Source organism: Typopeltis vanoorti, chromosome 9 (assembly GCF_054136105.1).
Source record: "Typopeltis vanoorti isolate ZY-2024b chromosome 9, IOZ_Tvanoo_1.0, whole genome shotgun sequence".
Taxonomy (NCBI): Eukaryota; Metazoa; Arthropoda; class Arachnida; order Uropygi; family Thelyphonidae; genus Typopeltis; species Typopeltis vanoorti.
In genome coordinates, this window is record NC_143557.1 from 84,639,438 (window position 1) to 84,664,241 (window position 24,804).

The window sequence follows — 24,804 nt, forward strand, 5'->3', positions numbered from 1 at the left end:
CTCACGCCAGTGGTTGCCGATACTTTATAGTTTACTATATTCGGCAAGTAACTCTCTGATTCCAATCTTTGAGTTTCTTATTCGGTTTTAAAACTATGTGGGATTTATACATAAAAATATAACGGAAAAACTCACGTTGAAAAATTATTTAATGGTATAATTTTCGCCCGTGTGTCACAGGCATCTTCAGTACAATTAGGCACAAAAATTAAACATTAACTGACAATTCCAAAAAGCGCCACCTAAGTAGCTGGTGTAAGATAACTAAAAAGGTCAATAACTTTCCTAAAAAAAAAAAAAAAAAAAAAAAAAAAAAAAAAAAATTAATACAATAAAAAGTTAGGAAAGATTAGCTGATTTGTAAAGTACTATCTCCCATAAAGGGGACAGACGTAAGCCGTCGGATCTGTTTAAGTTAGGAGAATGAAGTAGAGTTTCACATGCTTCTTTATAAAGGCGTTCCATGAGAAACTGACTTTTGTGAAGAACTCTTGTCTTTTTCCAATGAACTCTGTGTCTAGTGAAGATGGCATGTTCTGCAAGTCCAGACTTTTCAGGTTTAAAGTATTCAATATAAGATTGGTGTTCTTCTAGCCGAATGGAGGCAGATCTTCCCGTTTGTCCGAAATAACATAATCCACAAGAGCACGGAATCTGGTAGACACCTGGATGATTGAGATGTGGAAGCTTGTCCTTTGGAGAAGCGAGAAAGGTGGAGATTTTTCTAAAAGGTCGAAAGGCAACAAAAATTGCTCTGGAATCTATTTTAACTGTTGAAACTTTTACTACTATAATGCGCATATCTTCGAGTTCTTACTTAAAGGTTTTCAATGATTCTCGTGACAAGCTGAAACGCAAATTTGAATCACTAGTCAGCTTACCTAGATCCAGTAATAATACTATTGATATAGATAAAGTAGTCATAAATGTTTCCGGACGTCCACTAACAGACTGTGAACGTTTTGTTTTATCAAAAGGATATGATTTCGCTGTTACGCCGAATAAGGTGCCTATTATGGATTTTTTTCATAACATAGACAGGGGTATTCGATCCTTATCCCAAAAAACAGCCAACAGATTACGTTTTGAATGTGCACAAATTCTTTTTCATGCCAAGCCTCCTCGTCCTAATCTTTCTTACTCTGAATTTAAAGCATTGAAATCACTGAAGAATAACAATAATTTAATAATTACGAAAGCTGATAAGGGGAAGGCTGTAGTGATTCAAGATAGGAAGGAATATGAGAGAAAAATGTCTCTTTTACTTCGCGACTATTCAACTTATAGGCCTCTTACATCGGATCCTACCCGGAGTCAATTGAAGAGACTTAATTCTCTTATAGATAATGTATCTACATGGAATGAAGATCAAAAGAAAAAACTTAAAACCTTCTTCGGTCTTCCACCTAGATTGTATGGTCTTCCAAAAGTTCATAAACCAGGCATTCCGTTAAGACCAGTCGTAGATTGTATAGGTTGCCCAACTTACAAAATCTCAAAATTTTTATCTAATTTACTCTCCTCTTCAACTAGAAGAACTGATACTTATATAAAAAATACTTTGGATTTTAAAAATAAAATTTCAGATCTTCATTTGGACGTTTCTGATATCATGATCAGTTTAGATGTTGTTTCTTTATTTACAAATGTGCCTCTTTCGGAAAGTATTGAATTACTACAACAGGAATTTCCTTCAGACATTGTAAACTTATTTGATTTTGTAATAAATTCTGGTTATTTTTCTTTTAAAAATAAGTTATATCAACAAATTGAAGGAACAGCAATGGGTAATCCTCTCTCTCCTGCTATCTCCAATTTCTTTATGGAACATTTTGAACAACGTATCTTTGACAATATTTCTCCCAGACCTACTCATTGGTTCAGATATGTCGATGACATTTTTGCTGTATGGAATGGCTCTTCTGATGAACTTCAACAATTTCTCAATAAGTTAAACGCATTTCATCCTAGGATCAAGTTTACCCTAGAAGTAGAATCAAATAAGCAGTTAGCCTTTTTAGATCTTCTAATTCTTCGCCAACCAGATGGTAACCTACATTTCTCATTTTATAGAAAGAAGACTCATACAGGCCATTATATCCATGCGGAATCTCATCACCATCCCAGTCAAAAGGCAGGAACTATTAAAACACTGGTTCATCGGGCCCACTCCTTTTGTTCTACAGACGATCTTTTACAGAAAGAAATACGATATATAACTTCTTCCTTTCTATCTAATGGCTATAAGAATTGCTTCATTAAAAGAACTTTGAGTAGATTTAATATGTCTCCCTCTTCAAACACAGAGGAAATAACGCGCATTACCATCCCTTATATACAAGGCATCAGTGAACGTATAGCAAAAATTTTAAAACCACTGAATATTTTTGTTGCCTTTCGACCTTTTAGAAAAATCTCCACCTTTCTCGCTTCTCCAAAGGACAAGCTTCCACATCTCAATCATCCAGGTGTCTACCAGATTCCGTGCTCTTGTGGATTATGTTATTTCGGACAAACGGGAAGATCTGCCTCCATTCGGCTAGAAGAACACCAATCTTATATTGAATACTTTAAACCTGAAAAGTCTGGACTTGCAGAACATGCCATCTTCACTAGACAGAGTTCATTGGAAAAAGACAAGAGTTCTTCACAAAAGTCAGTTTCTCATGGAACGCCTTTATAAAGAAGCATGTGAAACTCTACTTCATTCTCCTAACTTAAACAGATCCGACGGCTTACGTCTGTCCCCTTTATGGGAGATAGTACTTTACAAATCAGCTAATCTTTCCTAACTTTTTATTGTATTAATTTTTTTTTTTTTTTTTTTTTTTTTTTTTTTTTTTTTTTTTTAGGAAAGTTATTGACCTTTTTAGTTATCTTACACCAGCTACTTAGGTGGCGCTTTTTGGAATTGTCAGTTAATGTTTAATTTTTGTGCCTAATTGTACTGAAGATGCCTGTGACACACGGGCGAAAATTATACCATTAAATAATTTTTCTACGTGAGTTTTTCCGTTATATTTTTATGTATAGTTATGTCTACTCACGGTTTACCTCTTTTAAAACTTATGTGGGATTTAATATCCCCTTAATTTAAATAATGTTTTCTTTGCCAAAATGAAGCTTATTAGCTCTTTATACTTAAGAAAAAATTCATTATTATTTTTTTACTGTACATGTATTTTCACCTATCTAATAAAATGTCATAATGACCTCATTTAGCATTGTTTTGGTTAGTGCTCCACATTCTAAGAAGTGGTGCTAATGAGGATGTTACTGCATCCTCTTTCACTAAAAGATGCACCTTTTTTTGGCCATCTTCCACATCAGAACTGTGACTACTTTCATCTTATTGAAGGAATATGGAGCTTCTGTTAAGAAGATTTATAGAATGGAAGCCAATCCATAAATGTTGTTGTTATTAACATTTGACCTCCATGGAGTCGGAGACTCATCGTGGGAGGTTCTCATTATTGCATCTTGTCCAACTACATCTTAAACTGATTCAATGTGTCCACAACACACTCAGGCAATGCATTCCACTCACCAACCACCATCAATGCAAAGAACACGCTTCTCACTCCTTTGCTTACACCCTCCTTATACAGTTTCCAGCAATGGCCTCTTGTTCTGCTCCCCTCTCCCATTCTATGAAAAATCTCTTCCATGTCTACCTGATAACAACCTCTGACCAGCTTATATGTCTCAATCATATCCTCCCCTCTTCCTCCTATTCATGAGGGTCTGCAACTTACGTTCTCTCAATCTGTCCTCGTACTCCACATTCTAAAGACCACTGACTACCTTTGTGAATCTTTTCTGTATCCTTTCCACCATATCTTTGTCACTATGAAAACCCGGTGACCAAATCTGTGCACAATAATCTATATGAGGCCTGATTAAGGCCTTATACAATGGAATCATAACCTCTCTATTTCTGCATGTCAGGGTTCTCCGCATCATTGCCATTATTCGATGTGATGTCTTCACAACTTGTGCAATGTGGCCCCTGAATTTCAGGTCCTTGTCCACCATCACTCCTAGATCTGTCATCTCCTCTTCTGTTAAAGTTTCCCCATCGAGTGTATACTTTGCATCCCATCGCTGCTTACCAAATCTCAAACCTTATACTTGGCAACAATGAACTGACAGTTCCACTTACTGGCCCATTCATACAATCTATTCAAGTCCTCTTGTAAGGCATTAACATCAGCCTGACTGTGGATTGCTCTCCCCAGTTTTGCATCATCTGCAAAAGCTAGATATCACTAGTTAAACCCAACCCAATATCATTAACACAAATTGAACAACAGTGGTCCCAAAACTGACCCTGCGGCACATCACTGGTGACCTTTCTCTTTCGAGATAATGCACCCCCTCCCCCCATACACAACTTTCTGATATCTATCCGACAGCCAGTCACTGATCCAACACCAGTTTGTTATCCGATCCCATCTGTTTCAATTTATTTAAGAGCTTGTCATGTGGCAGTCTATTAAAAGCCTTTGCAAAATCCAAGTACACCACTGTATATGCATCTCCCTTGTCCAAGGTATTTGTCACCTTGTTGTAGTACATAAGTAAGTTAATGCAACATGATCTCCTCTTAACAAACCCATGCTGATAACCACAGAGAATACTGATGTAATCAACCCCATTTCTGTATCCCACTTCTCACCAATCTCTCCAGGACCTTCATCACAACTCCAGATATATAGACCGGCCTATAATTTGAAGCTATAGCCTTCTCACTGCCTTTATGCAGTGGAACAATTTGACCTTCCTTCCACTCCCTTGGAACTTGTGCTGTTGCAAAACTCTTATTAAACAGGCATGCCAATGCTACTGCCAGTTCCTTGGAACCCCTTAAGATGTGTGGTGATATATCATCAAATCCTATCACCTTATATTAACATCAGAATTATTTATTTCCTCAAATACCTTGTGCTCACTCACAATTAAGCTATCCTCTCCTATGTCCTCTACACTTAAGTTCCTCATGATTCCACCCTGATCAGGATGAAATACCCTTATAAATTGATCACTGAATACCTCAATAATGTCTTTTGCAGCAGTTACCATTGTACCACTTTCATCCCTTAACTTCATCTTTCCACGATCATTCTTCCTTCTACTTGCCACATTTAAAAAACTCTCTAGGTTTTTCTTAGTCTGATTTGCTAATTTCTGCTCATGCTCTACTTTTGTTTTCCTTACAAACTGAGTCACTCTTCTGCCTTGTTCTCTATATATTCTTCATATGACTGATTACCATTATTCACCTTGTACTTCCTCCAAAGTACTTTTTTTTCCAGATTTCATGCTTAAGCTCCACATTCATCCATTTTACACCTATCTTATTCAGCCTTTTGGCCTTTGGGATACATTCGTACATTGATGATGTTATGTATTTCTTTTGCAAGTTCCCATGCAGCATTTATTTTCTTACCACTCGACTCCTCGTTCCATGTTATAGCTCGAGGTTGTCTCCTAAGCTTGTCATAATCACCAGCTGTATAATTCCACATATATCCTTTCCTCGCAAAAGTCTGCATATGATTAGCCACAACATAGTGATTACTTAATGATCACTTTTACCAACTGGAGGAAAATGTGAAACCCCTCTAACAATTATATCCTCTGATGAAATGATGAGATCTAGAACTCTTGATCCTCACTTGCCTTTCTTTATGTGCTGCCTGAGATAGTTATCTCTCAAGAACTCGAGAAATTCATTTTCCCTATTCCCAAATGCTATGTCTTCATTCCAATCTATACCACCATAATTAAAATCACCCATAATAATTACCCTTCCTTTGTTCACTAATCCAAGTTGTTTATACATTTCTTCATCACCACCTTCCACATTCCCAGGCCTATAGCAACATCCAACTAAATATGTCTTCCTCTCAACCTCCACGTTGCACCACACTGCCTCTTAACTGTTGATAATGGTTATGAAGGGATGTAATGTTATGTAGGTATTTAAAGAAAGGATACTAAACATCGATTCTTTTTTCAGCCAAATAGATTGAAATCATACAATTTGAAAGTGACAAATTTTGAGAATGCAATCTTCTTTCTGTATTGGGAGTTGCTTAGAAATTGTACTACTTAGGGTGGCCAGTTGAAAGGTTTTTCACTTGGTTATATTATAAATTAAAGATGCCAAGAAATTATATTCTTGGTTTAACCCTTTATCCAAGTGTAAGCAAACAAAGTTTGCACATGAATTAACTTCACAATTGAGCTACTTGTATATAGAGGCTAATGACTTCACATCACTTGCCTTAGTATCCCATAATGCAAAACGCATATCCTTACAGACATGTATAATGCTATACATTATATGAAGAATCTGTACTCTAATCCAGACTATTTTAGTAATAAGGTGTGACACCTTTTGACTATTTGTATATGGAAATATGACTTCTGCATTACCTTGGTATCACCTCTGGGTCTGGCTTCCACTCATGAGACCTTAATAAAGGTCAAAACTGGTCTTGGATAGTGACCCTTCCCATAATGCATAACATTATACATGTCCATAAGGATATGTGCTTTGCATTATGGAATACTAAGACAAGTGATGTGAAGTCATCAGCCTCTATGTACAAGTAGTCGAGTTGTGAAATTATTTCACATGCAAACTTTGTTTTGCTTACACTTGGATAAAGGATTAAACTAAGAACATAATTTCTTGGCACCTTTAATTTATAAGGTGATCAGCTTTACCTAAAATCTCATGTATTCTCTTTCTATTCATATATTTCACTATTATTAGTGAAATATACTAATTTCACTAATTATATTAGTACATTTCACTTCACTGATCTCCCCCCCTAAGTTTCAGGTGCACTGGCTACAAGAAACCTTGAAGGGAAAACTTATTTGCACTTAGAGAAAACCTGCTCACACTAACAGTAGGTTAGTGTGAGTAGGTTTTTAACTAAGAAAATAGGATTGTATTGCTACACACAATACAGCTTTATCTTCTCCCCTCTCTCTCCCTCCCAACATTTTTGGAATTCTTAAAAGCCTTATAAACAGGAAAATGGAAACAAAATTCATTTGTTTTAGTCAAGAATTATTTAACACAGAAATTTTCCTCGTAAATGCATTTCTTTCTAATGGTTGTAAACCATGTAAAATTTAAATGCCTTATTTCCTCTCCTCCTACAAACATAGATCATAGTAGTGATCTAGGCACAAAGAGGAAAAATAAGAAAGAAAGAAAAACTCTTAATAATTTACAGTGAAATCATAGCATCATGCCCATTAGGAAATTATAATTTTTTTTTTTTTTTTTTTTTATTCTCTCCCCAAGCCACAACTATCCAATCTCTTGTAGACATCTTGCGTCTCACGGAGTTGCTATTCTATGGATAGTGGGGATGTTCTGTAGCCATTAGAAGGGAAGAACATTAAAAAAGTTTAGGAGTCACTAGTACTGTTCTTGACTTAGTCTCTGAGTCCTTGTAATTTGAACAAAATATGGGATTTAAATATTTTACCCCAGGGCGTTTAAGTGTCAAAGTGTATAACTGAGAGGAGATCTCTACATACCTTTTAAAGGAACATAGAGAACCGACCAAGGCCTCTGACCAAATGCACATACCTCACCTTGTTGTGGTGCACCCTGTTAGGTATCTACCTGGATACTGAATGAACGAGGAAGGGCTGGCAATTTGGGATTTAGCCGGCCAAATTGTATTCTTATTGGCTTAGACCACAATGTAAAATGATGGTACAACACGACAGAATTTCATACTGGCTGGGACATCACCTGGTTAAACAAGGCCCTCCCCATTGTTTTCACCAGGGAACCAGGGCAAGTGAAAAGTCAGCTATTGAAACACATCCCCAACTCAACATCACCAGAATTCAAGATCGGTACTATCAACATAAGAAACCTGAATGGCAAAGAAATGGAACTGGCTGAGGAACTGGATAAGTATCAGATTGACATAATAGGGGTGATGAACAAAAAGAGACAAAAACCAGTGAGATTTTTCTGAGCAATGACAATCAAGGAAAAGGAGTAGCTCTTATATTCAACACTAAATCCGAGACTAATCGTCTTGAATGGCAGGCAATATCAAGTAGAGTGATGTGAGTAAATATATGGGGAACTGGACATCGAGACTTATTTGTGCCTATGGTCCCACAGAAGCTTCTACTAAGGTAGAAACGGAGGAATTTTTTGAGGCTTTATAGAAAGCAACTGACACAATGAAAAGAGAAAAGTTGATCCTTGTAGGGAATCTAAATAGCAGAGTAGGAAATGATTGTCAGACATGGATGACAGATAATGGTATCATTCTTTAAATTAAGTTATATGTTTACAGTTTTTCATTCTTTACAACATATAAAGAGATAGTAGTCAATTTAAGATATGTATAAACATTTATTGGTAATGAACTTCATAGATTTCATAGTACCTTGAGGAGTAGTTATAGTGATATGAAATTCATTAGACAAAAGATGGAAGTTCCCCACTTCAGGAGGTAGTGAATATCACAATTTTTTATAGCTCTAAGCATTATTTTTTTATTTTATTTTATTTATTTTTTCCAAGTAACAAGTTATCCATAGATTTCTACTAACACATTTTTTAAAAATATTTACTTACCAGTGATGATAGTATATAATATATATTAAATTCCACTCCTGTAAAGTAGGGATATATTTTTATGTACTGTTATTTTTCCTTCTGTGCATTTTTACAGTCAACAAGAACTGTAGTTGCTGCTTCAGCTTTATTGCAGAAAATACATACTTTTGAAGTTCTTCAAGAATTAAAAGAGATTGTTGAAAAGTAAGTTTTAATATTCTTTATTCATGAATAACTTGCATAGATATTATTATATAGGATAAAAAGTCATTTTCCACTGAGAACATGCATTCCTTCTAAGATACATTTTGCATAATGCAGAGGCATTTGTTGTTAGGGTAACCTATTTTATTTTTCTACAAAAATGATTGGAGCTTTAACAGGATAGATTTTAAGAAAAGTATGTAAATTTCGAATCTTTGCAAAAATCTATCAACATAAATTTAATAGAAATTTTAATTAGATAGCTTCTGTTTATTTTTTAATTACTTAGGACAAACAGAAATGTATTTAAGAGTCTCTGCAGTTTATTTGACAATAAGCTATAAAGGCTGTAGCTTATCTGGTAATGATATTTGCCCTTTGGTTAGAAGGATCTGGATTGGAAATCCACCTTCAACGTAAGGAATCTTAAGGACTTTTTTAGCTCCTTTTTCTTCCTCAGGTGAAAGCATATTATCATCATCATCATCATCAAATTCCTGCCATGTACCCTCAAGGGGTGTACAGGATATGACACTACTACATGAAAAAATTACATCATTACTAACTTCCTATCTACAATTTTCCTCCAAATCAGTCTGTTACTTGTCAAGACTCCAACATTATCAGATCTTATATTTCTATCGTCTAAGGCACTTTGTACCGTATCAATCCACCTATATCTTGGTCTTCCTCTGGGTCGTTTTCCTGCCAACCTGGCAGAGAACACTTGTTTTGCTAATCTTTCCTCTCCCATTCTATTTAAGTGACCATACCATCTGAGATTAGCTCTGCTAACGCATTCCTGGATGCTGACAATGTCAAGTTCTTTCCTAATATCCTCATTTTTAATATGATATTGCCATTGATGCCATCTGTTCACGCCTCTAATCTTTCTCAGGACTCTCATATCTGCGGTCTCTAGTCTTTGGTCAAGTGTTTTACTTCTGACCCAGCTCTCAGATCCATAAGTTAAAATTGGTTTGAACACAGTTTTGTATACAGCTAATTTAGTGTTCCGACTAATTTCTTTCTTATTCCATATGAATTTATTCAATTGACTTCCCACGATACCAGCTTTGCTGATTCTGTTGTCTATTTCTATATTTAGTTTACCATCTTCAGTAAAAATTGTGCCCAAGTAGCTAAAATGTTTTACTTGTTCCACAGGTTCTCCATTCACAACACAGTTGACATTTTCAATGATTCTGCCTATTTTCATTGTCTTTGTCTTTTTATTGCTAACCTTCATACCATATCTATTACAACAGCTATTCAATTTAGTCAGAGAATCTTGCAGACTTGTAACGGATTTATTTAGAAGTATAACATCATCCGCATAAAGCAAAGAGCTGACATTAACATCTCCAATTTTGATATCAGGTTTAATACCACATTCCTTCATAATGTGATCCATATAGATAATGAATAACAGAGGGGATAATGTACATCCTTGTCTCACACCAGATTTAACATTAAACCATCTTCCTGTACTTACTTCAATTCTAACTGCTGACTCACAACTCAAATAAAGACTAACTATTGCTTGATATAATGCCCCATTGACACCATATAACTGCAGCGTATTGAATAGCTTCTCTCTTGGCACCTTGTCATATGCCTTTTCCAAATCAACAAAACTTAAATACAGATCTTTGTTATATTCCCATGCTTTCTCGACTATTTGTCGTAAAGTGAAGATCTGATCCTGACAGCCTCTATTTGGCCTGAATCCAGCTTGTTCTTCACCAAGCTTTTCTTCCACAATTCTTCTCAACCGTTTCTCAAGTATACTTGCATAGATCTTGCCAGGAACACTCAGTAGGGAAATACCTCTGTAATTCTCACATTCAGTTTTATTTCCCTTTTTATATATGGGTACTATGAGAGCTCTACTCCAATCATCAGGAATTCGTCCCTCTGTCCAGGCTTTCTGAACTATGCAGTGCAGCCACTGTAAGACTCTTATACCACCATACTTCAGCATTTCTGGTCGAATATCATCTACTCCTGCTGCCTTTCCACATTTCAAGCCTTTGATGGCTTTTTCTACTTCAAGTATGGATATGTATTCCTGACTGCATGCCTGGTCAGTGTTTTTTATCACTGTGCTGTCATCACTGCTTGTTTCATTTAGCAGTTTTTCAAAGTAATTACTCCATACTTCAAGGATATCTTTTCTCCTGTTTTCATTTCACCTTTATCATCTCTAATTCCTTTTACAGCACTCTTTCCTCCATTCCTAAGCTTCTTCAACAACCTCCAGAATATTTTGCCACCTTCTTGATATTTATTTTCTATATTCTTGCCAAAGTCCTCCCATGACTTTTGTTTAGCTAGTTTTACACACTGTTTAGCTTTCTTACATTTGTCTCTGTATTCTGTAAGAGTAAAAGCTGACTTATTTGCCAGGAACTTTTGATATGCTTTCTTCTTTTCCTTCACTGCCTCTTTAACTTCCTGTGTCCACCAGGGAGTTCTGATTTTTTTATCTTTGCACACAACCTCACCACATGCCTCTCTGGCAGAATCAATCAATGTTTCCTTCAGAGTTTGCCACTGAATCTCCAAGGTTTGATTCCTGTTCTCAAACTCTTTCATTTTCTTTTCAATAATATTTCTGTATTTTAGTCTACAGTTTACATCTGAGAGCTGCTCAACTTTTATTCGCTTTAAAACTTTCTTACATGTTATTCTTTTCAATATGAAATTCAATTTTATCCTGCTCAAGACTAAATAGTGATCACTTCCGATTTCAAATCCTCTGTACACTCTGGTGTCCTGCACCAGGGAGAAAACATCACTATCAACAATAACATAGTCAATGAGACTTTTCTTATTCCTAGCCTCTTCTCTCCATGTGAATTTGTGCACATTTTTATGTTGGAACATGGTGTTAGTAATAACCAGTCCATGTCCTGAGCAGAAATCCAACAGATATTTGCCATTATTATTAGCTTTGCTCTTTTCTCCAAATTTTCCCAAAATATTTTTGTATGTCTCACAATCATTTCCTACTCTACTATTTAGATCCCCAACAAGGACCAACTTTTCCTTTTTCATTGTGTCAGTTGCTTTTTCTAAAGCCTCAAAAAATTCCTCCACTTCTACCTTAGTAGAGTCTTCTGTGGGACCATAGGCACAAATAAGTCTCATTGTCCAGTTCCCCATTCGGATATTTGCCCACATTACTCTACTTGAGACTGACTGCCATTCAAGAAGATTAGCCTCGTATTTTGTGTTGAATACTATGGCTACTCCTCCTTTTCCTTGATTGTTATTGCCTGAATATAACATTTTGTATTTATTGCTCAGAAAGATCTCACCAGTTTTGGTCTTTTTTGTTTCAGTCACCCCTATTATGTCGATCTGGTACTTATCTAATTCCTCAGCTAACTCCATTTCTTTGCCATTCAGGCTTCTTACGTTGATAGTACCGATCTTTAACTCTGGTGATGTTGAGTTGGGGTTTGTTTTCAGATTTGTTCCAGTAGCTGACTTTTCGCTGTTCGCCCTGGTTCCCTGGCAAAAACAACGGGGGCCTTGTTTAACCGGGCGACGCCCCAGCCGGCATGAAATTTTGTCATGTTGTACCATCATTTTTTATTTTGGTTTAACCAATAAGAATACAATTTGGTCGGCTAAATCCCAAATTGCTAGCCCATCCTCGTTCGTTCAGTATCAAAGTAGATACACAACAGGGTGCACCACGAGAAGGTGAGGATTGGACATTAGGTCAGAAGCCCTGGTCGGTTCTCCGCATTCCTTTAAAGGCTATGTGGAGGTCTCCTCTCAGTTATACAGCTTTGACCCTCACCCCGAAAGCATATTATTATATATCTAGTTACTGGGGAGTAGGCAATAAGGTCATAAGTTCAAAATAAAACTGTGAGAATTGACCATACAAGACAGTGCTGAATAACAGAATGTTATTCAGCTATGACTTTTGCACAGCTATAACTGTGCAAAAGGAAAAAAAAATTCTTCCATAAATCTATTTTTTTATGTTTAAAATTTATTTTGGTTTACTAAATATTGACAGATGTACATTCAGATGCAGTTTCAGAAAACAATTAAACATCATAGATTTTGACAGATTATGTGAATTGGAATGGGAGAAAAGAGTTAATTCAGAAACAAAATACTGCACATTTTGATTTCATTAGGTTCAAAATGAAAAGGTTAAAAACTATATAGTTTTTAACCTTTTGAATATTCAAAAGTTGAATATTCAACTTTTTGAATATTCAAAAGTTGAATATTCAACAAGTTACATTTATTCTGTCCAACTCCAATAAGCTTTTTGTTAAAGGATCCTAATAGTATTAGTTTTAGACCATTTGTTGTGGCATCTAGTTGTAATATATTAGATTCAAAACTTCTGCTATTCTTTCTCACATACTGGAAATTTGTGATAACAAAATGATATTTTTGTTAATTATCATGGGAGGTTCCTTATCTCCACCTTCTGCTGATCTTTTTGTGGAAAACTTTGGAAAAACATTCCTTGCTCAAGCTACCTCACATCCTGCAGATCTGTTTACAGTTTGGAATTTCTGTAAGTGGATCTATCTTAAAGATTCATCTTTTCACCACCCCTTCCTAATAATTAAGCATAATTCACTTCCCTTAAAATGAGCAATCTTTATTTTAAAGATAAAGAAAAGCCAAAAGTGGAACATGAACTTTAGTTTCTTTTTTTTTCTCTCTCATTTCATTTTTAATGGATATTCCACGAACATCCAAAAAAAAAAAAAAAGATACTTTTTTTTTTTTTTTTTTTTGATATCCTGCCCTGCCAAAATTCTGATTGATCATTCAGTTTTCACCCCATTCATTGGAAATCTTTCTATCAGGATGCCTGTCTTATTCAACAGTTATAATGTAACTGTTAGAATAAGAAATAAGAATAGTGTATAGAATTAGAGGTTTCTGTGGTCTATCAAACATAGGTCAGAAAAAGCAGAGGTTGTGAAATAAGAAAAAAAGGAATATCTCCTATCTTATCAGTGGTCCTAACAGGCACTTAAGTGCCTAAGTTGGACTTCGCAACCGTAACTCCAGGATAAGATGGTTAGCCCCTATGTCTCCCGGTGTGTCCTGTATCTGTAGATGCATGTGTTCATGGGGCCAGTATTCCTGTTCTGGGGGATGAAAAATCCGAGTTACATTTGGGTGAACTCCCCCCCCCTACCCTGTATGAGACAGACTAACTCACCTTTCATCAAAAGAAACCAGATAAAGGTTCCTCACGTCACTGATGGGAATTGAACCCAGGTCAGGAATATCTCAGTGATATAGAATTCACAAGAGAAAAAAAATCTGGGCTTGCACATCATGCATCTGTGACAAATCATGCTATTGGATAAACAGCTACCATAGTTGTTCTCTATCTTGAGAACAACTTCCTTTCATGTCTGATCAAGGCATCTATTCACTCATATGGTTTCTCCAACAAAAAGCCGGGTCTCATTTTAAATGATATCTGGAAATCTCTAATAAGATCTCTCACCATACTGAGAGATCTCAGTGTTAGTGGAGGTGAGTGTTAGCTTTGATAACACTTGCCTCCAGACTACACAAAGAGACAGCTGGTCTTTGTTACTAATCACTTTTGCCCTGTTTTGATTATTTCTGTTCTTAACAGTTTATCTGAGTTTTGTGTTTTTTTTTTTTTTTTTGTCTTTTATTTACCTCCCTGAAGAAGAAGACATTACACATAAGTATGTGAAGCTAGTCAGTGCATTATCTAGTTGTAAACTATCATAACAGCCAATTAAAAAAAAAAAAAAAAAAAAACCACCTGTATTTTATAACTAATTTGAAATTTAAAACGTTTTTGGATGCAGTTTGTGGTTAATTGCTACAATTTTAAAATTATCTGATTTTTATTCAGATATATTTATAAGTTTTTTTCTATGTTATTAATAAAATATATTAAAGCACTGAAAAAAGAGAGCCAAAAGGCTTCACTTTCGCAATGCAAAATTATTCCAATTAAGTGGATATTGAATCCAACATTATTTCAAAGCTGAATAGAGAAACTACAAGAGTTCATCATCATCAAATTCCTGCCATGTACCCTCAAGGGGTGTACAGGATTTGCCAAATATAGAAACTGTAAAAGTTTCAGCGGATCCAACCGTAAGCAAACCTTTCATGATAGGGGCAATTCGTAATAAAGGTGGAGTGAGCGCTGATCACTAACCTGAGTATTTACATCTGGGTCTGGCTCCCACTGACGAGACCTCAACAAAGGTCGAAACTAGCCTGGTTAGTGATCCCCCCCATTATGTATAACATCATGCATGTCTGCTAGGAGATGTGTTTTACATTATGGGAAATACTAAGGATAGTGATCAGAGCTTACTCCACCTTTACTATGAGTTGCTTCTGTCGTGAAAGGTTTGCTTATGCTTGGATCCACCGAAACTTTTATAGTTTCTATATTCAGTATGAAACTCTTGTAGTTTCTCTATTCGGCTTTGAAATAATGTTGGTGTTGTAATGTTGAAATATAATGTAATGTTGAAATATTTGATGTTATCGAATATTTCAAATGTAATTCAAATTGATTTCAAGTTATATATATATATATTCTCATATTGATATTTTTTTTGCTTTACATAAATTATGTGCTTTCTGTATCCAGTGACTGCTGTTATATGTATTTTCTGGAACTGAAAATTTGAAAGAGGATATTATGACAAATGTGTTAGGATGCACACACACATGCTAGGAGTGAATCAGTAGTAATGGAGAAATATGACAGTCATTAGCATCATGATCAATTTTCTGATATGTACCCCCCCCCCCCCCCCCCAAGGGGTGTTCAGGTTACTATGACAGCACAACATGATTGAGTTTACATTATTGTTAATCTCCTATCAACAATTTTCTTCCAAATCAATCTATTACTTGTGAGCACTAAAATATTGTCATATCTAACATTTTGTGCTTCTAAGGCACTTCTGACCGAATCAATCCACCTACACCTTGGTGTTCCTTTGATTCTCTTTCCTGCCATCTTTGCATCAAACACCCGTTTTCCCTAACATTTCCATTCTATTTAAGTGTCCATGCCACCTTAGATTAGTTCTACTGACACATTCTTGAATGCAAATAATGGCAAGTTCCTTTCTAATATCTTCATTTTTGATATGATTCTGCCATTGATGTCATTGGTTCACTCCCCTAATTTTTCTTAGAACCCTCATATTTGTGGTCTCTAGTCTTTGATCAAGTGCTTTATTTCTAACCCCACTCTCAGATCCATAACTTAAAACTGGTTTAAACACTGTCTTGTTTACTGCTAGTTTGGTGTTTTGGCTAATTTCTCTCTTATTCCATATAAATTTATTCAACTGGCTACCCATATACCAACTTTGCTTATTCTGTTGTTTATTTCCAGATTTAACTTGCCATCTTCATTAAAAACTGTGTCTAAATAGCTGAAATATCTGACTTGTTCTGTAGGATCTCCATTCAAAATGTGGCTGAAGTTTTTTATGCTCCCACTTATTTCATAGTTTTGCTTTTTATTGCTGAATTTCATGCTGAATTTGTTACAGCTGTTATTCAATTTAGTTAGATAATCCCGAAGACTTGAACTGGTTTAGAAGTATAACATCACCTGCATAAAGCAAAGATGTAAGTTTGACATCTCCAATTCTAATAGTAGGCCACATTCTTTCATAATGTGATCCATATAGATGATAAACAGGAGTCGAGATAACGTGCATCCTTGTCTTACTCCTGGTTTTACATTAAACCATCTTCCTGTATTTCCTTCAATTCTAATTGCTGACAGACAACTTAAATATAGACTGTGTGTTGTTCTGTATAAAGTTCCATTCACCCCATATAATTGTAGTGTTTTTAAAAGCTTTTCTCTGGACACCTTGTCTTATGCCTTTTCCAGATCTACAAAACTTAAGTACAGATCCTTGTCATATTCCCATGATTTCTCAACTGTTTGTCTCAAAGTGAAAATATGATTGTGACAACCTCTATTTGGCCTGAACCCAGCTTGTTCTTCTCCAAGTTTCTCTTCCACAATCCTTCTCAATCTCTTTTCAATAAATCTTACCTGGAACACTTAATAGAGAAATTCCTCTGCAATTTTCACATTCAGTTTTATTCCCTTTTTTTATAGATGGGTACTATGAGCTGTACTCAAATCACTGGGAATTTGACCTTCTGACTGATTCCTTTTACAGTACTTATTCCTCAATTTCTAATCTTTTTCAATAGCCCCCCAGAACATTTTGCATCCTTCCTGATATTTATTTTTTATATTCTTACTAAAGTCTTCCCATGACTTTTGTTTAGCTACTTTTATACACAGTTTAGCTCTCTTACATTTTTCTCTGTATTCTTTTAGGACATCTGCCGACTTATTTGCTAAGAACTTTTGGTATGCTTTCTTCTTTTCCAAGACTGCTTCTTTAACTTCTTCTGTCCACTATGGTGTTCTTATTTTTCTATCCTTGCAGACAACTTCACCACATGCCTCCCTAACCAAATCAATTTATGAATGTCTTCTTCAGAGTTTGCCACCAAGACTCCAAGGTTTAGTTCTTGTTTTCAAACTGCTGCAAATTTTTTTCAATAATGTTTGCGTAGTTGAGTCTACAATTTACTTGTAAAAGCTTGCTTAGCTTTAATTCTTTTTAAAACTTTCTTATATACTGTTCTTTTCAATGTAATATGCATTTTTTCCCTGTTAGTACTAGTACCAGCTTTATGATATCACTATCAACGATGACGTAGTCGTTGTGGCTTTTCTTATTTCTTGTGTCTTCTCTCTGTGTGAACTGGTGCACATCTTTATGTCGAAACATGGTGTTAATAATGACTAGTCCATGTCCTGAGCAGAAGTCCAGCAAATACTTACCATCATTATTAGCTTTGCCGTTTTCTCCAAATTTTCCCAAAATGTTCCTATATGCCTGGTGAGATTCATTTCCTACTCTGCTGTTCAGATCTCTAATGAGGATCACTTTTTCCATTTTCTTTGTCAGCTGCCTGTTCTAATGATTTCAAAAATACTCCTCCACTTCTTCCTTAGAAGAACCTTCTGTGGGGCTATAGGCACAAATAAGTTTCATTGTCCATTTCTCCATTTTAAAGTTTGCCCACATAACTCTACTTGAAACTGAAGAATCGAGAAGTTTATATTCATGTGTGGTGTTGAATGCTATCACTATTCCTTCCTTTCCTTGATCATTATTGTCTGAAAATAATATCCTGTACTTATTATTTAGTAATATTTGCCTGATTTTGTCCTCCTCCAGAGTTTTTCTCTTCTTTCTCATTAATGCCAATTATGTTCACATGGTATTTTTCCATTTCTTCTGCAAGTCTGATTTTCTTTCCATTAATATTCCTTATATTGATGGTTCCTATCTTCTGTTCTTCTAATGTTGGGTTTTTTCTTCTTCTTCTAGATGTTGATTTGGAGCTTGTTCCAGTAGCTGAACTTTTCACTGTTTGTCCTGGTTCCCTGACAAAAACAGCAAGGGGCTTGTTTAACTGGGTGATGCTTCAGCTGGCATGAAATCTCATGTTGTACCATTATATGCATTTGTGGTTTAAGCCAATAGAAAGTACCGTTTGGTCAGCTAAGTTCCAAATTGCCAGCCCATCCTCGTTCTTTAAGTACCCAGTAGATACCTACCAACAGGGTGATCACGAGGTGAGCATTGGACATTAAGTCAGAAACCCCAGTCAGTTCTCTGCATTTTTGAATGGCAATGTTACCTCCTTCTCTCTGTTAATTGACTTTGATCCTTAAGCGACCCTGAAATATGACAGTATTATGGGTGGGGGAAAGGAAATAAAGTTATTATATGTACTTTGGTATTTAATTGAATTACTCTTCTTAATTTAGAAATTGCAGATGGTATTTTTATTGTTTTCAGATGTCATACATTATACAATAAACACAATTGACCATTTTATATTAAAACTACTGTTCACTTGACAGGAAACCTGATTCATAAGTGTTATATGCACACTTATTTCATGCACACAGAGGTAATATAGGAAAGGAATGTTTGCAAAGAAGAAAGAATTTTTGGGATGAGTTTTAATTAGGATTTGCTGTTATAATATTTATAAAAATCTAGAATTTATGAAATATTTTATATGCTATGTTCTATTTATAGTTTTCAAGTTGAAAAATAGACATACAGTATCAGGTCTTAAATACTGAATAAAGACAACATTAGCCTGACAAAGCCTAAAGTTATATCAAAAGAATATTAGTCCCTGAAAACCCTTACTTTCAGGGACTTAATTTCAGACAATTTTGCAGGTTGATGTTATTGATGAGAATAGTGTCATCCCACTAATGGTCAAGGGCATAGAATATTATTCGGTATGTTTTAAGTGTGTTATCAGTTTCTCTTAATGAGTTATTTTGTATATGAAGGGATGGGAAGGGTTATTTCTGTTTTTATGTGCTCCTGTTGGTGTATCATTTGGAGATAGGAGCTGTCACCATCAATTGTTGATATGCATATTCAAGGAGTTTCATACAATACTAAATAGTACTGCATGAAAAGCTGTTTACATTATTACTATTTTCCTAGACAATTTTTCTCCAAATTATTCTTTATCTGTTAGTATTTCGATATTGTCAGATCCTGTAACTACATAATTTCATCGAGATCTTGATCATCTTCCCAGTCTTTTTTCTTGCCCTCCTGCTAACAAACATCTGTTTTTACTAACTTTTCTTTTCGTGTTCTGTTTAAGTGACCTGCCATCTGAGACTCTGCTAACACATTCCTGAATGCTAAACAATGTCAGGTTCCTTCCTAATATTTTAATTTTTATTATGATTGTTTCTACTATTGATGCTCTGTGTTCATTCTGATTTTTCTCAGAACTCTATCTGTGGTTGTTATTCATTGATTAGCCGTATTATTTCTAAACCAGTTATCATCATCATCATCATCAAATCCCTGATATATACACGCCCTTGGGGAGGTACAGGATATGATAGTACTAAATGAAAAATTTACATCATTACTAACTTCCTGTCTACAATTTTCCTCTAAATCAGTCTGTTAAATGTCAAGACATCAATATTATCAGGTCTTATATTTCTGTCTTTTAACACTTTCATTGCCAAGCTGAAAATTGGAATTTCGTGTGGTGGCCAAATTTTTTAAATTTTTTTATTTAGTTAGAGATGTCATCGCGATAACGCGTGATCGGCCGTTTGGTGAGAACTCGCGCTAATCAGGAAAAAGTTTTGCTAATTTTTCAATGTCCCTGAAATTGAAACTCCCATTCTGCCTAAGTGACCATACCACCTGAGATTAGCTCTGCTAATGCATTCCTGGATGCTGACAATATCTAGTTCTTTCCTAATATCCTCATTTTAAATATGATATTGCCATTGATGCCATCTGTTTGTACCCCTAATATTTCTCAGGAATCTCATATCTGCGGTCTCTAGTCTTTGGGCAAGTGTTTTACTTCTAACCCAACTCTCAGATCCATAAGTTAAAATTGGTTTAAACACTGTCTTGTATGCTAATTTAGTGTTTTGGCTAATTTCTCTCTTATTCCATATAAATTTATTCAACTGGCTACCCATATACCAACTTTGCTTATTCTGTTGTTTATTTCCAGATTTAACTTGCCATCTTCATTAAAAAGCTTGCCTAAGTAGCTGAAATGTTTTATTTGTTCTATATGTTCTCCATTCACATTACAGTTAATATTGTTAATGCTTTTGCCTGTTTTCATTGTCTTTATTTTCTTAGTGCTGACCTTCATACCTTATTTATTACAACAGTTATTCAATTTAGTCAGGGAATCTTGCAGACTTTCAGCGGATTTATTTAGAAGTATAACATTGTCCGCATAAAGCAAAGAACTGACATTAACATCTCCAATTTTGATATCATGTTTAATACCACTTTCCTTCATAATGTGATCCATATAGATAACAAATAACAGAGGGGATAATGTACATCCTTGTCTCACACCAGATTTAACATTAAACCATCTTCCTGTACTTCCTTCAATTCTAACTGCTGACTTACAACTCAAATAAAGACTAAGTATTGCTTGATATAATGCCCCATTGACACCATATAACTGTAGCATATTGAATAGCTTCTCTCTTGGCACCTTGTCATACTTCCAGATCGAGAAAACTTATACAGATCATTGTTATATTCCCATGATTTCTCAGCTATTTGTCATAAAGTGAAAATCTGATCCTGACAGCCTCTATTTGGCCTGAATCTAGCTTGTTCTTCACCAAGCTTTTCTTCCACAATCCTTCTCAACCTTTTCTCAAGTATACTTGCATAAATCTTGCCAGGAACACTCAGTAGGGAAATACCTCTGTAATTCTAACATTCAGTTTTATTTCCCTTTTTATATATGGGTACTATGAGAGCTCTACTCCAATCATCAGGAATTCATCCCTCTGTCCAGGCTTTCTGAACTATGCAGTGCAGCCACTGTAAGACTTTTATACCACCATACTTCAGCATTTCTGGTTGAATATCATCTACTCCTGCTGCCTTTCCACATTTCAAGCCTTTGATGGCTTTTTCTACTCAAGTATGGATATGTATTCCTGACTGTTTGCCTGATCAGTGTTTTTTACCACTGTGCTGTCATCACTGCTTGTTTCATTTAGCAGTTTTTCAAAATAATTACTCCATATGCTTCAAGGATATCTTTTTCTTCTGTTTTCATGTCATCACCTTCATCATCTCTAACTACTTTTACAGCACTCTTTCCTCCATTTCTGAGCTCCTTCAACAACCTCCAGAATATCTTGTCACCTTGATATTTATTTTCTATGTTGTTCCCAAAGTCCTCCCATGACTTTTGTTTAGCTAGTTTTACACAGTGTTTCGCTTTCTTACATTTGTCTCTGTATTCTCTAAGAGCACAAGCTGACTTATTTGCCAGGAACTTTTGATATGCTTTCTTCTTTTCCTTCACTGCCTCGTTAACTTCCTGTGTCCACCATGGAGTTCTGATTTTTCTATCCTTGCAGACAACCTCACCACATGCCTCTCAGTCTGAATCAATCAGGGTTTTCTTCAAGGCTTGCCACTGAATCTTCAAGGTTTGGTTCCTGTTCTCAAACTCTTTCATTTTTTGTTCATAATCTTTGTGTATTTTAGTCTACAGTTCACATCTGCTTAACTTTTATTCGCTTTAAAACTTTCTTCATGTTATTCTTTTCAATATGAAATTAACTTTTATCCTGCTCAAGACTAAATATTGATCACTTACAATTTCAAATCCTCTGTACACTCTGGTGTATTGCACCACGAAGAAAACATCACTATTAACAGTAACGTAGTCAACGAGATTTCTTATTCCTTACCTCTTCTCTTCATGTGAATTTGTGCACATTTTTATGTTGGAACATAGTGTTAGTAATAACCAGTCCATTTCTGAGCAGAAATCCAACAGGTATTTGCCATTATTATTAGCTTTGCTCTTTTCTCCAAATTTTGTGAAAACATTTTTGTATGTCTGACAATCACTTCCTACTCTGTTATTTAGATCCCCCAACAAGGACCAGCTTTTCCTTTTCATTGTGTCAGTTGCTTTCTCTAAAAATTCCTCCATTTCTACCTTAGTAGAGCCTTCTGTGGGACCATAGGCACAAATAAGTCTCAATGTCCAGTTCCTCATTCTGATATTTGCCCAAATCACTCTACTTGACACTGCCTGCCATTCAAGAAGATGAGCCTCGTATTTTGTGTTGAATACTATATCTACTCCTTCTTTTCCTTGATTGTCACTGCCTGAATATAACATTTTGTAGTTATTGCTTAGAAAGATCTCACTAGTTTTTGTCTTTTTTGTTTCAGTCGCCCCTGTTATGTCGATCTGGTACTTATCTAATTCCTCAGCTATCTCCATTTCTTTGCCATTCAGGATTCTTATGTTGATAGTACTGATCTTTAACTCTGGTGATGTTGAGTTGGGAGTGTGTTTTCAGAATTGTTCCAGTAGCCGACTTTTCGCAGTTTGCCCTGGTTCCCTGCCGAAAACAACGGAGGCCTTGTTTAACCGCGCAATGCCCCAGCCAGCATGAAATTCTGTCATGTTGTACAATTATTTGAAATTTTGGTTTAAGAAAATAAGAATGCAATTTGGTCGGCTAAATCCCAAATTGCCAGCTTATTCTTGTGCATTAAGTATTCAGGTAGATACCTAACATGGTGCACCACGAGAATGTGAGGATTGGACATTTGGTCAGAATCCCTGGTTGGTTTTCCGCATTCCTTTGAAGGCTATGTGGAGGTCTCATCTCAGTCATATAGCTTTGACCCTTAAGCACCCCTAAACCAGTTCTTAGTTCCAGAAATTAAAATTGGTTGGAACAGTGAAAAATTATGTAAATTTTGTTATTTAATTAAATCTTGTCGTCTGCTGCACCATTGTAAAATCTACATTTATTCTATTTAAAACTTATCTTCAAAATTTCACTTTATCTAATGTACTTTAGCTTTAATCTTCACTCTTTAGCTTTAATCTTAAAAATTTATCTTTTATCTGAACAGTTGTATTTCCGAGTAAATAATCCGTTGCTTATGTAAACAATTCTTGTAAGACTACCAGTCTATGATAATATGTTTGATAATACTTAGTCACACTTAGGGCAATCTCACTTAAAGAAATGCAGGCTTAGCAAATAACTACAATGTTAAGCACACAATAATTCACTTTAAATTCTGCTAAGTTTTCTCTCACATGTAACTGAACAAGACAATTCAAAGGTTAGATAAATGCCTATAGTCCTTAAGTATCATTACGAACAATGACTTTAAACAAATCACCGTCACAAATTCTGTCTCTAGTAAAACAATAGAAAGATCTTACTTTGAATCAGTTGTCTGGTTCTCTCTCTGATAGATTCTTCGAAATCACTTTCTTCTATTACCTTCCGATCTTGGCAACACGTATCGGTACCTTCTCCAGGATTTGTGGGATTTCCTCTTACTATTTGCAAATGTCAGGAACTTGGGCATGAAAATCTGGTAACTGCTTTCTTCCAAAAACAACTCGAATTAGTTGTCTCGCATTTCTGGCATCTACTGGCTGGAATGCAGGGATCCAATCTTGAACCGGGGCGGTTTTCCCTGAACCTGGATCCAAAATAGAAATGATGAAGAACTTATTCTGCCACACACATCTAATCTGCCTCTCCTTTTTGCGTGGCCTTCCCCCTGAAGACGATCAGCAAAAATCCCTTGCGACTCTGTGATCTTCGTTGCCTTAACTTACATCGTACCTCCATAGCTCCTTGACTGTTGTTGATCTCGTAACTTCTCTTGTGCCTTTGTGCCTCTCTAAAAAGTTAGTTCCTAAGATTATCTGAACATGTCGGCGAGATGTCCAAGGGAGGACCAACAACTCTTGCGAAATACACATATTAAACTCAGATAAGTATAATTTTACTCTAACTTTCTTGGTCACATAAACTTTGGATGTCGATATTCCCGATAATCTGATTGGTCTCCTTAGATTAGAAAGGTTTTCCATACACAGGATTTTATTCCTTGAAAATAATCTGCTGTTATGACAGAGGCCTGGGAACCAGTATCTAACAATACATCACAATGTGATCCTTGTACCTTACCCTTAATTATCATTTTAGACTTTCTTTGCTGCTCATGATTCCTGTTCTCTCCTCTCCATGGTTTGTTTGCATAATTATGAGGAGGGTGCTCAAAATTTGACTTATACCTCATGTTTCTGTTGGAGAGTCCTTTGTTATTTAACATTATGTTGGAGGTTTAATGGATTTTTTACAACACTCAAAAAGAATTAAAATAGAATTTACTACTTCCTATATTTCGTCCTAGTCACTAGAACATCTACGGGGATTACAATAACAATTAATGTAACATGCACACAAAAACTTACAATACTAAGCCCAACCACGTGGGTGACACTAAAGTTGCAAAAAATCCATTAAACCTCCAACA

The 24,804-nt window shown here is 35.6% G+C and overlaps 1 protein-coding gene across 1 annotated transcript in view; it reads left to right on the top strand.

The window, feature by feature from the left end:
• The window catches only part of vir (VIR_N domain-containing protein), a 630,458-nt gene that overhangs the window by 198,675 nt on the left and 406,979 nt on the right, over nucleotides 1-24,804 (top strand). Inside the window, exon 13 of the mRNA XM_090397685.1 lies at nucleotides 8,730-8,818. Within this exon, the coding sequence (XP_090253811.1) occupies nucleotides 8,730-8,818 (89 nt within the window). The remainder of the gene's footprint in view (nucleotides 1-8,729; nucleotides 8,819-24,804) is intronic.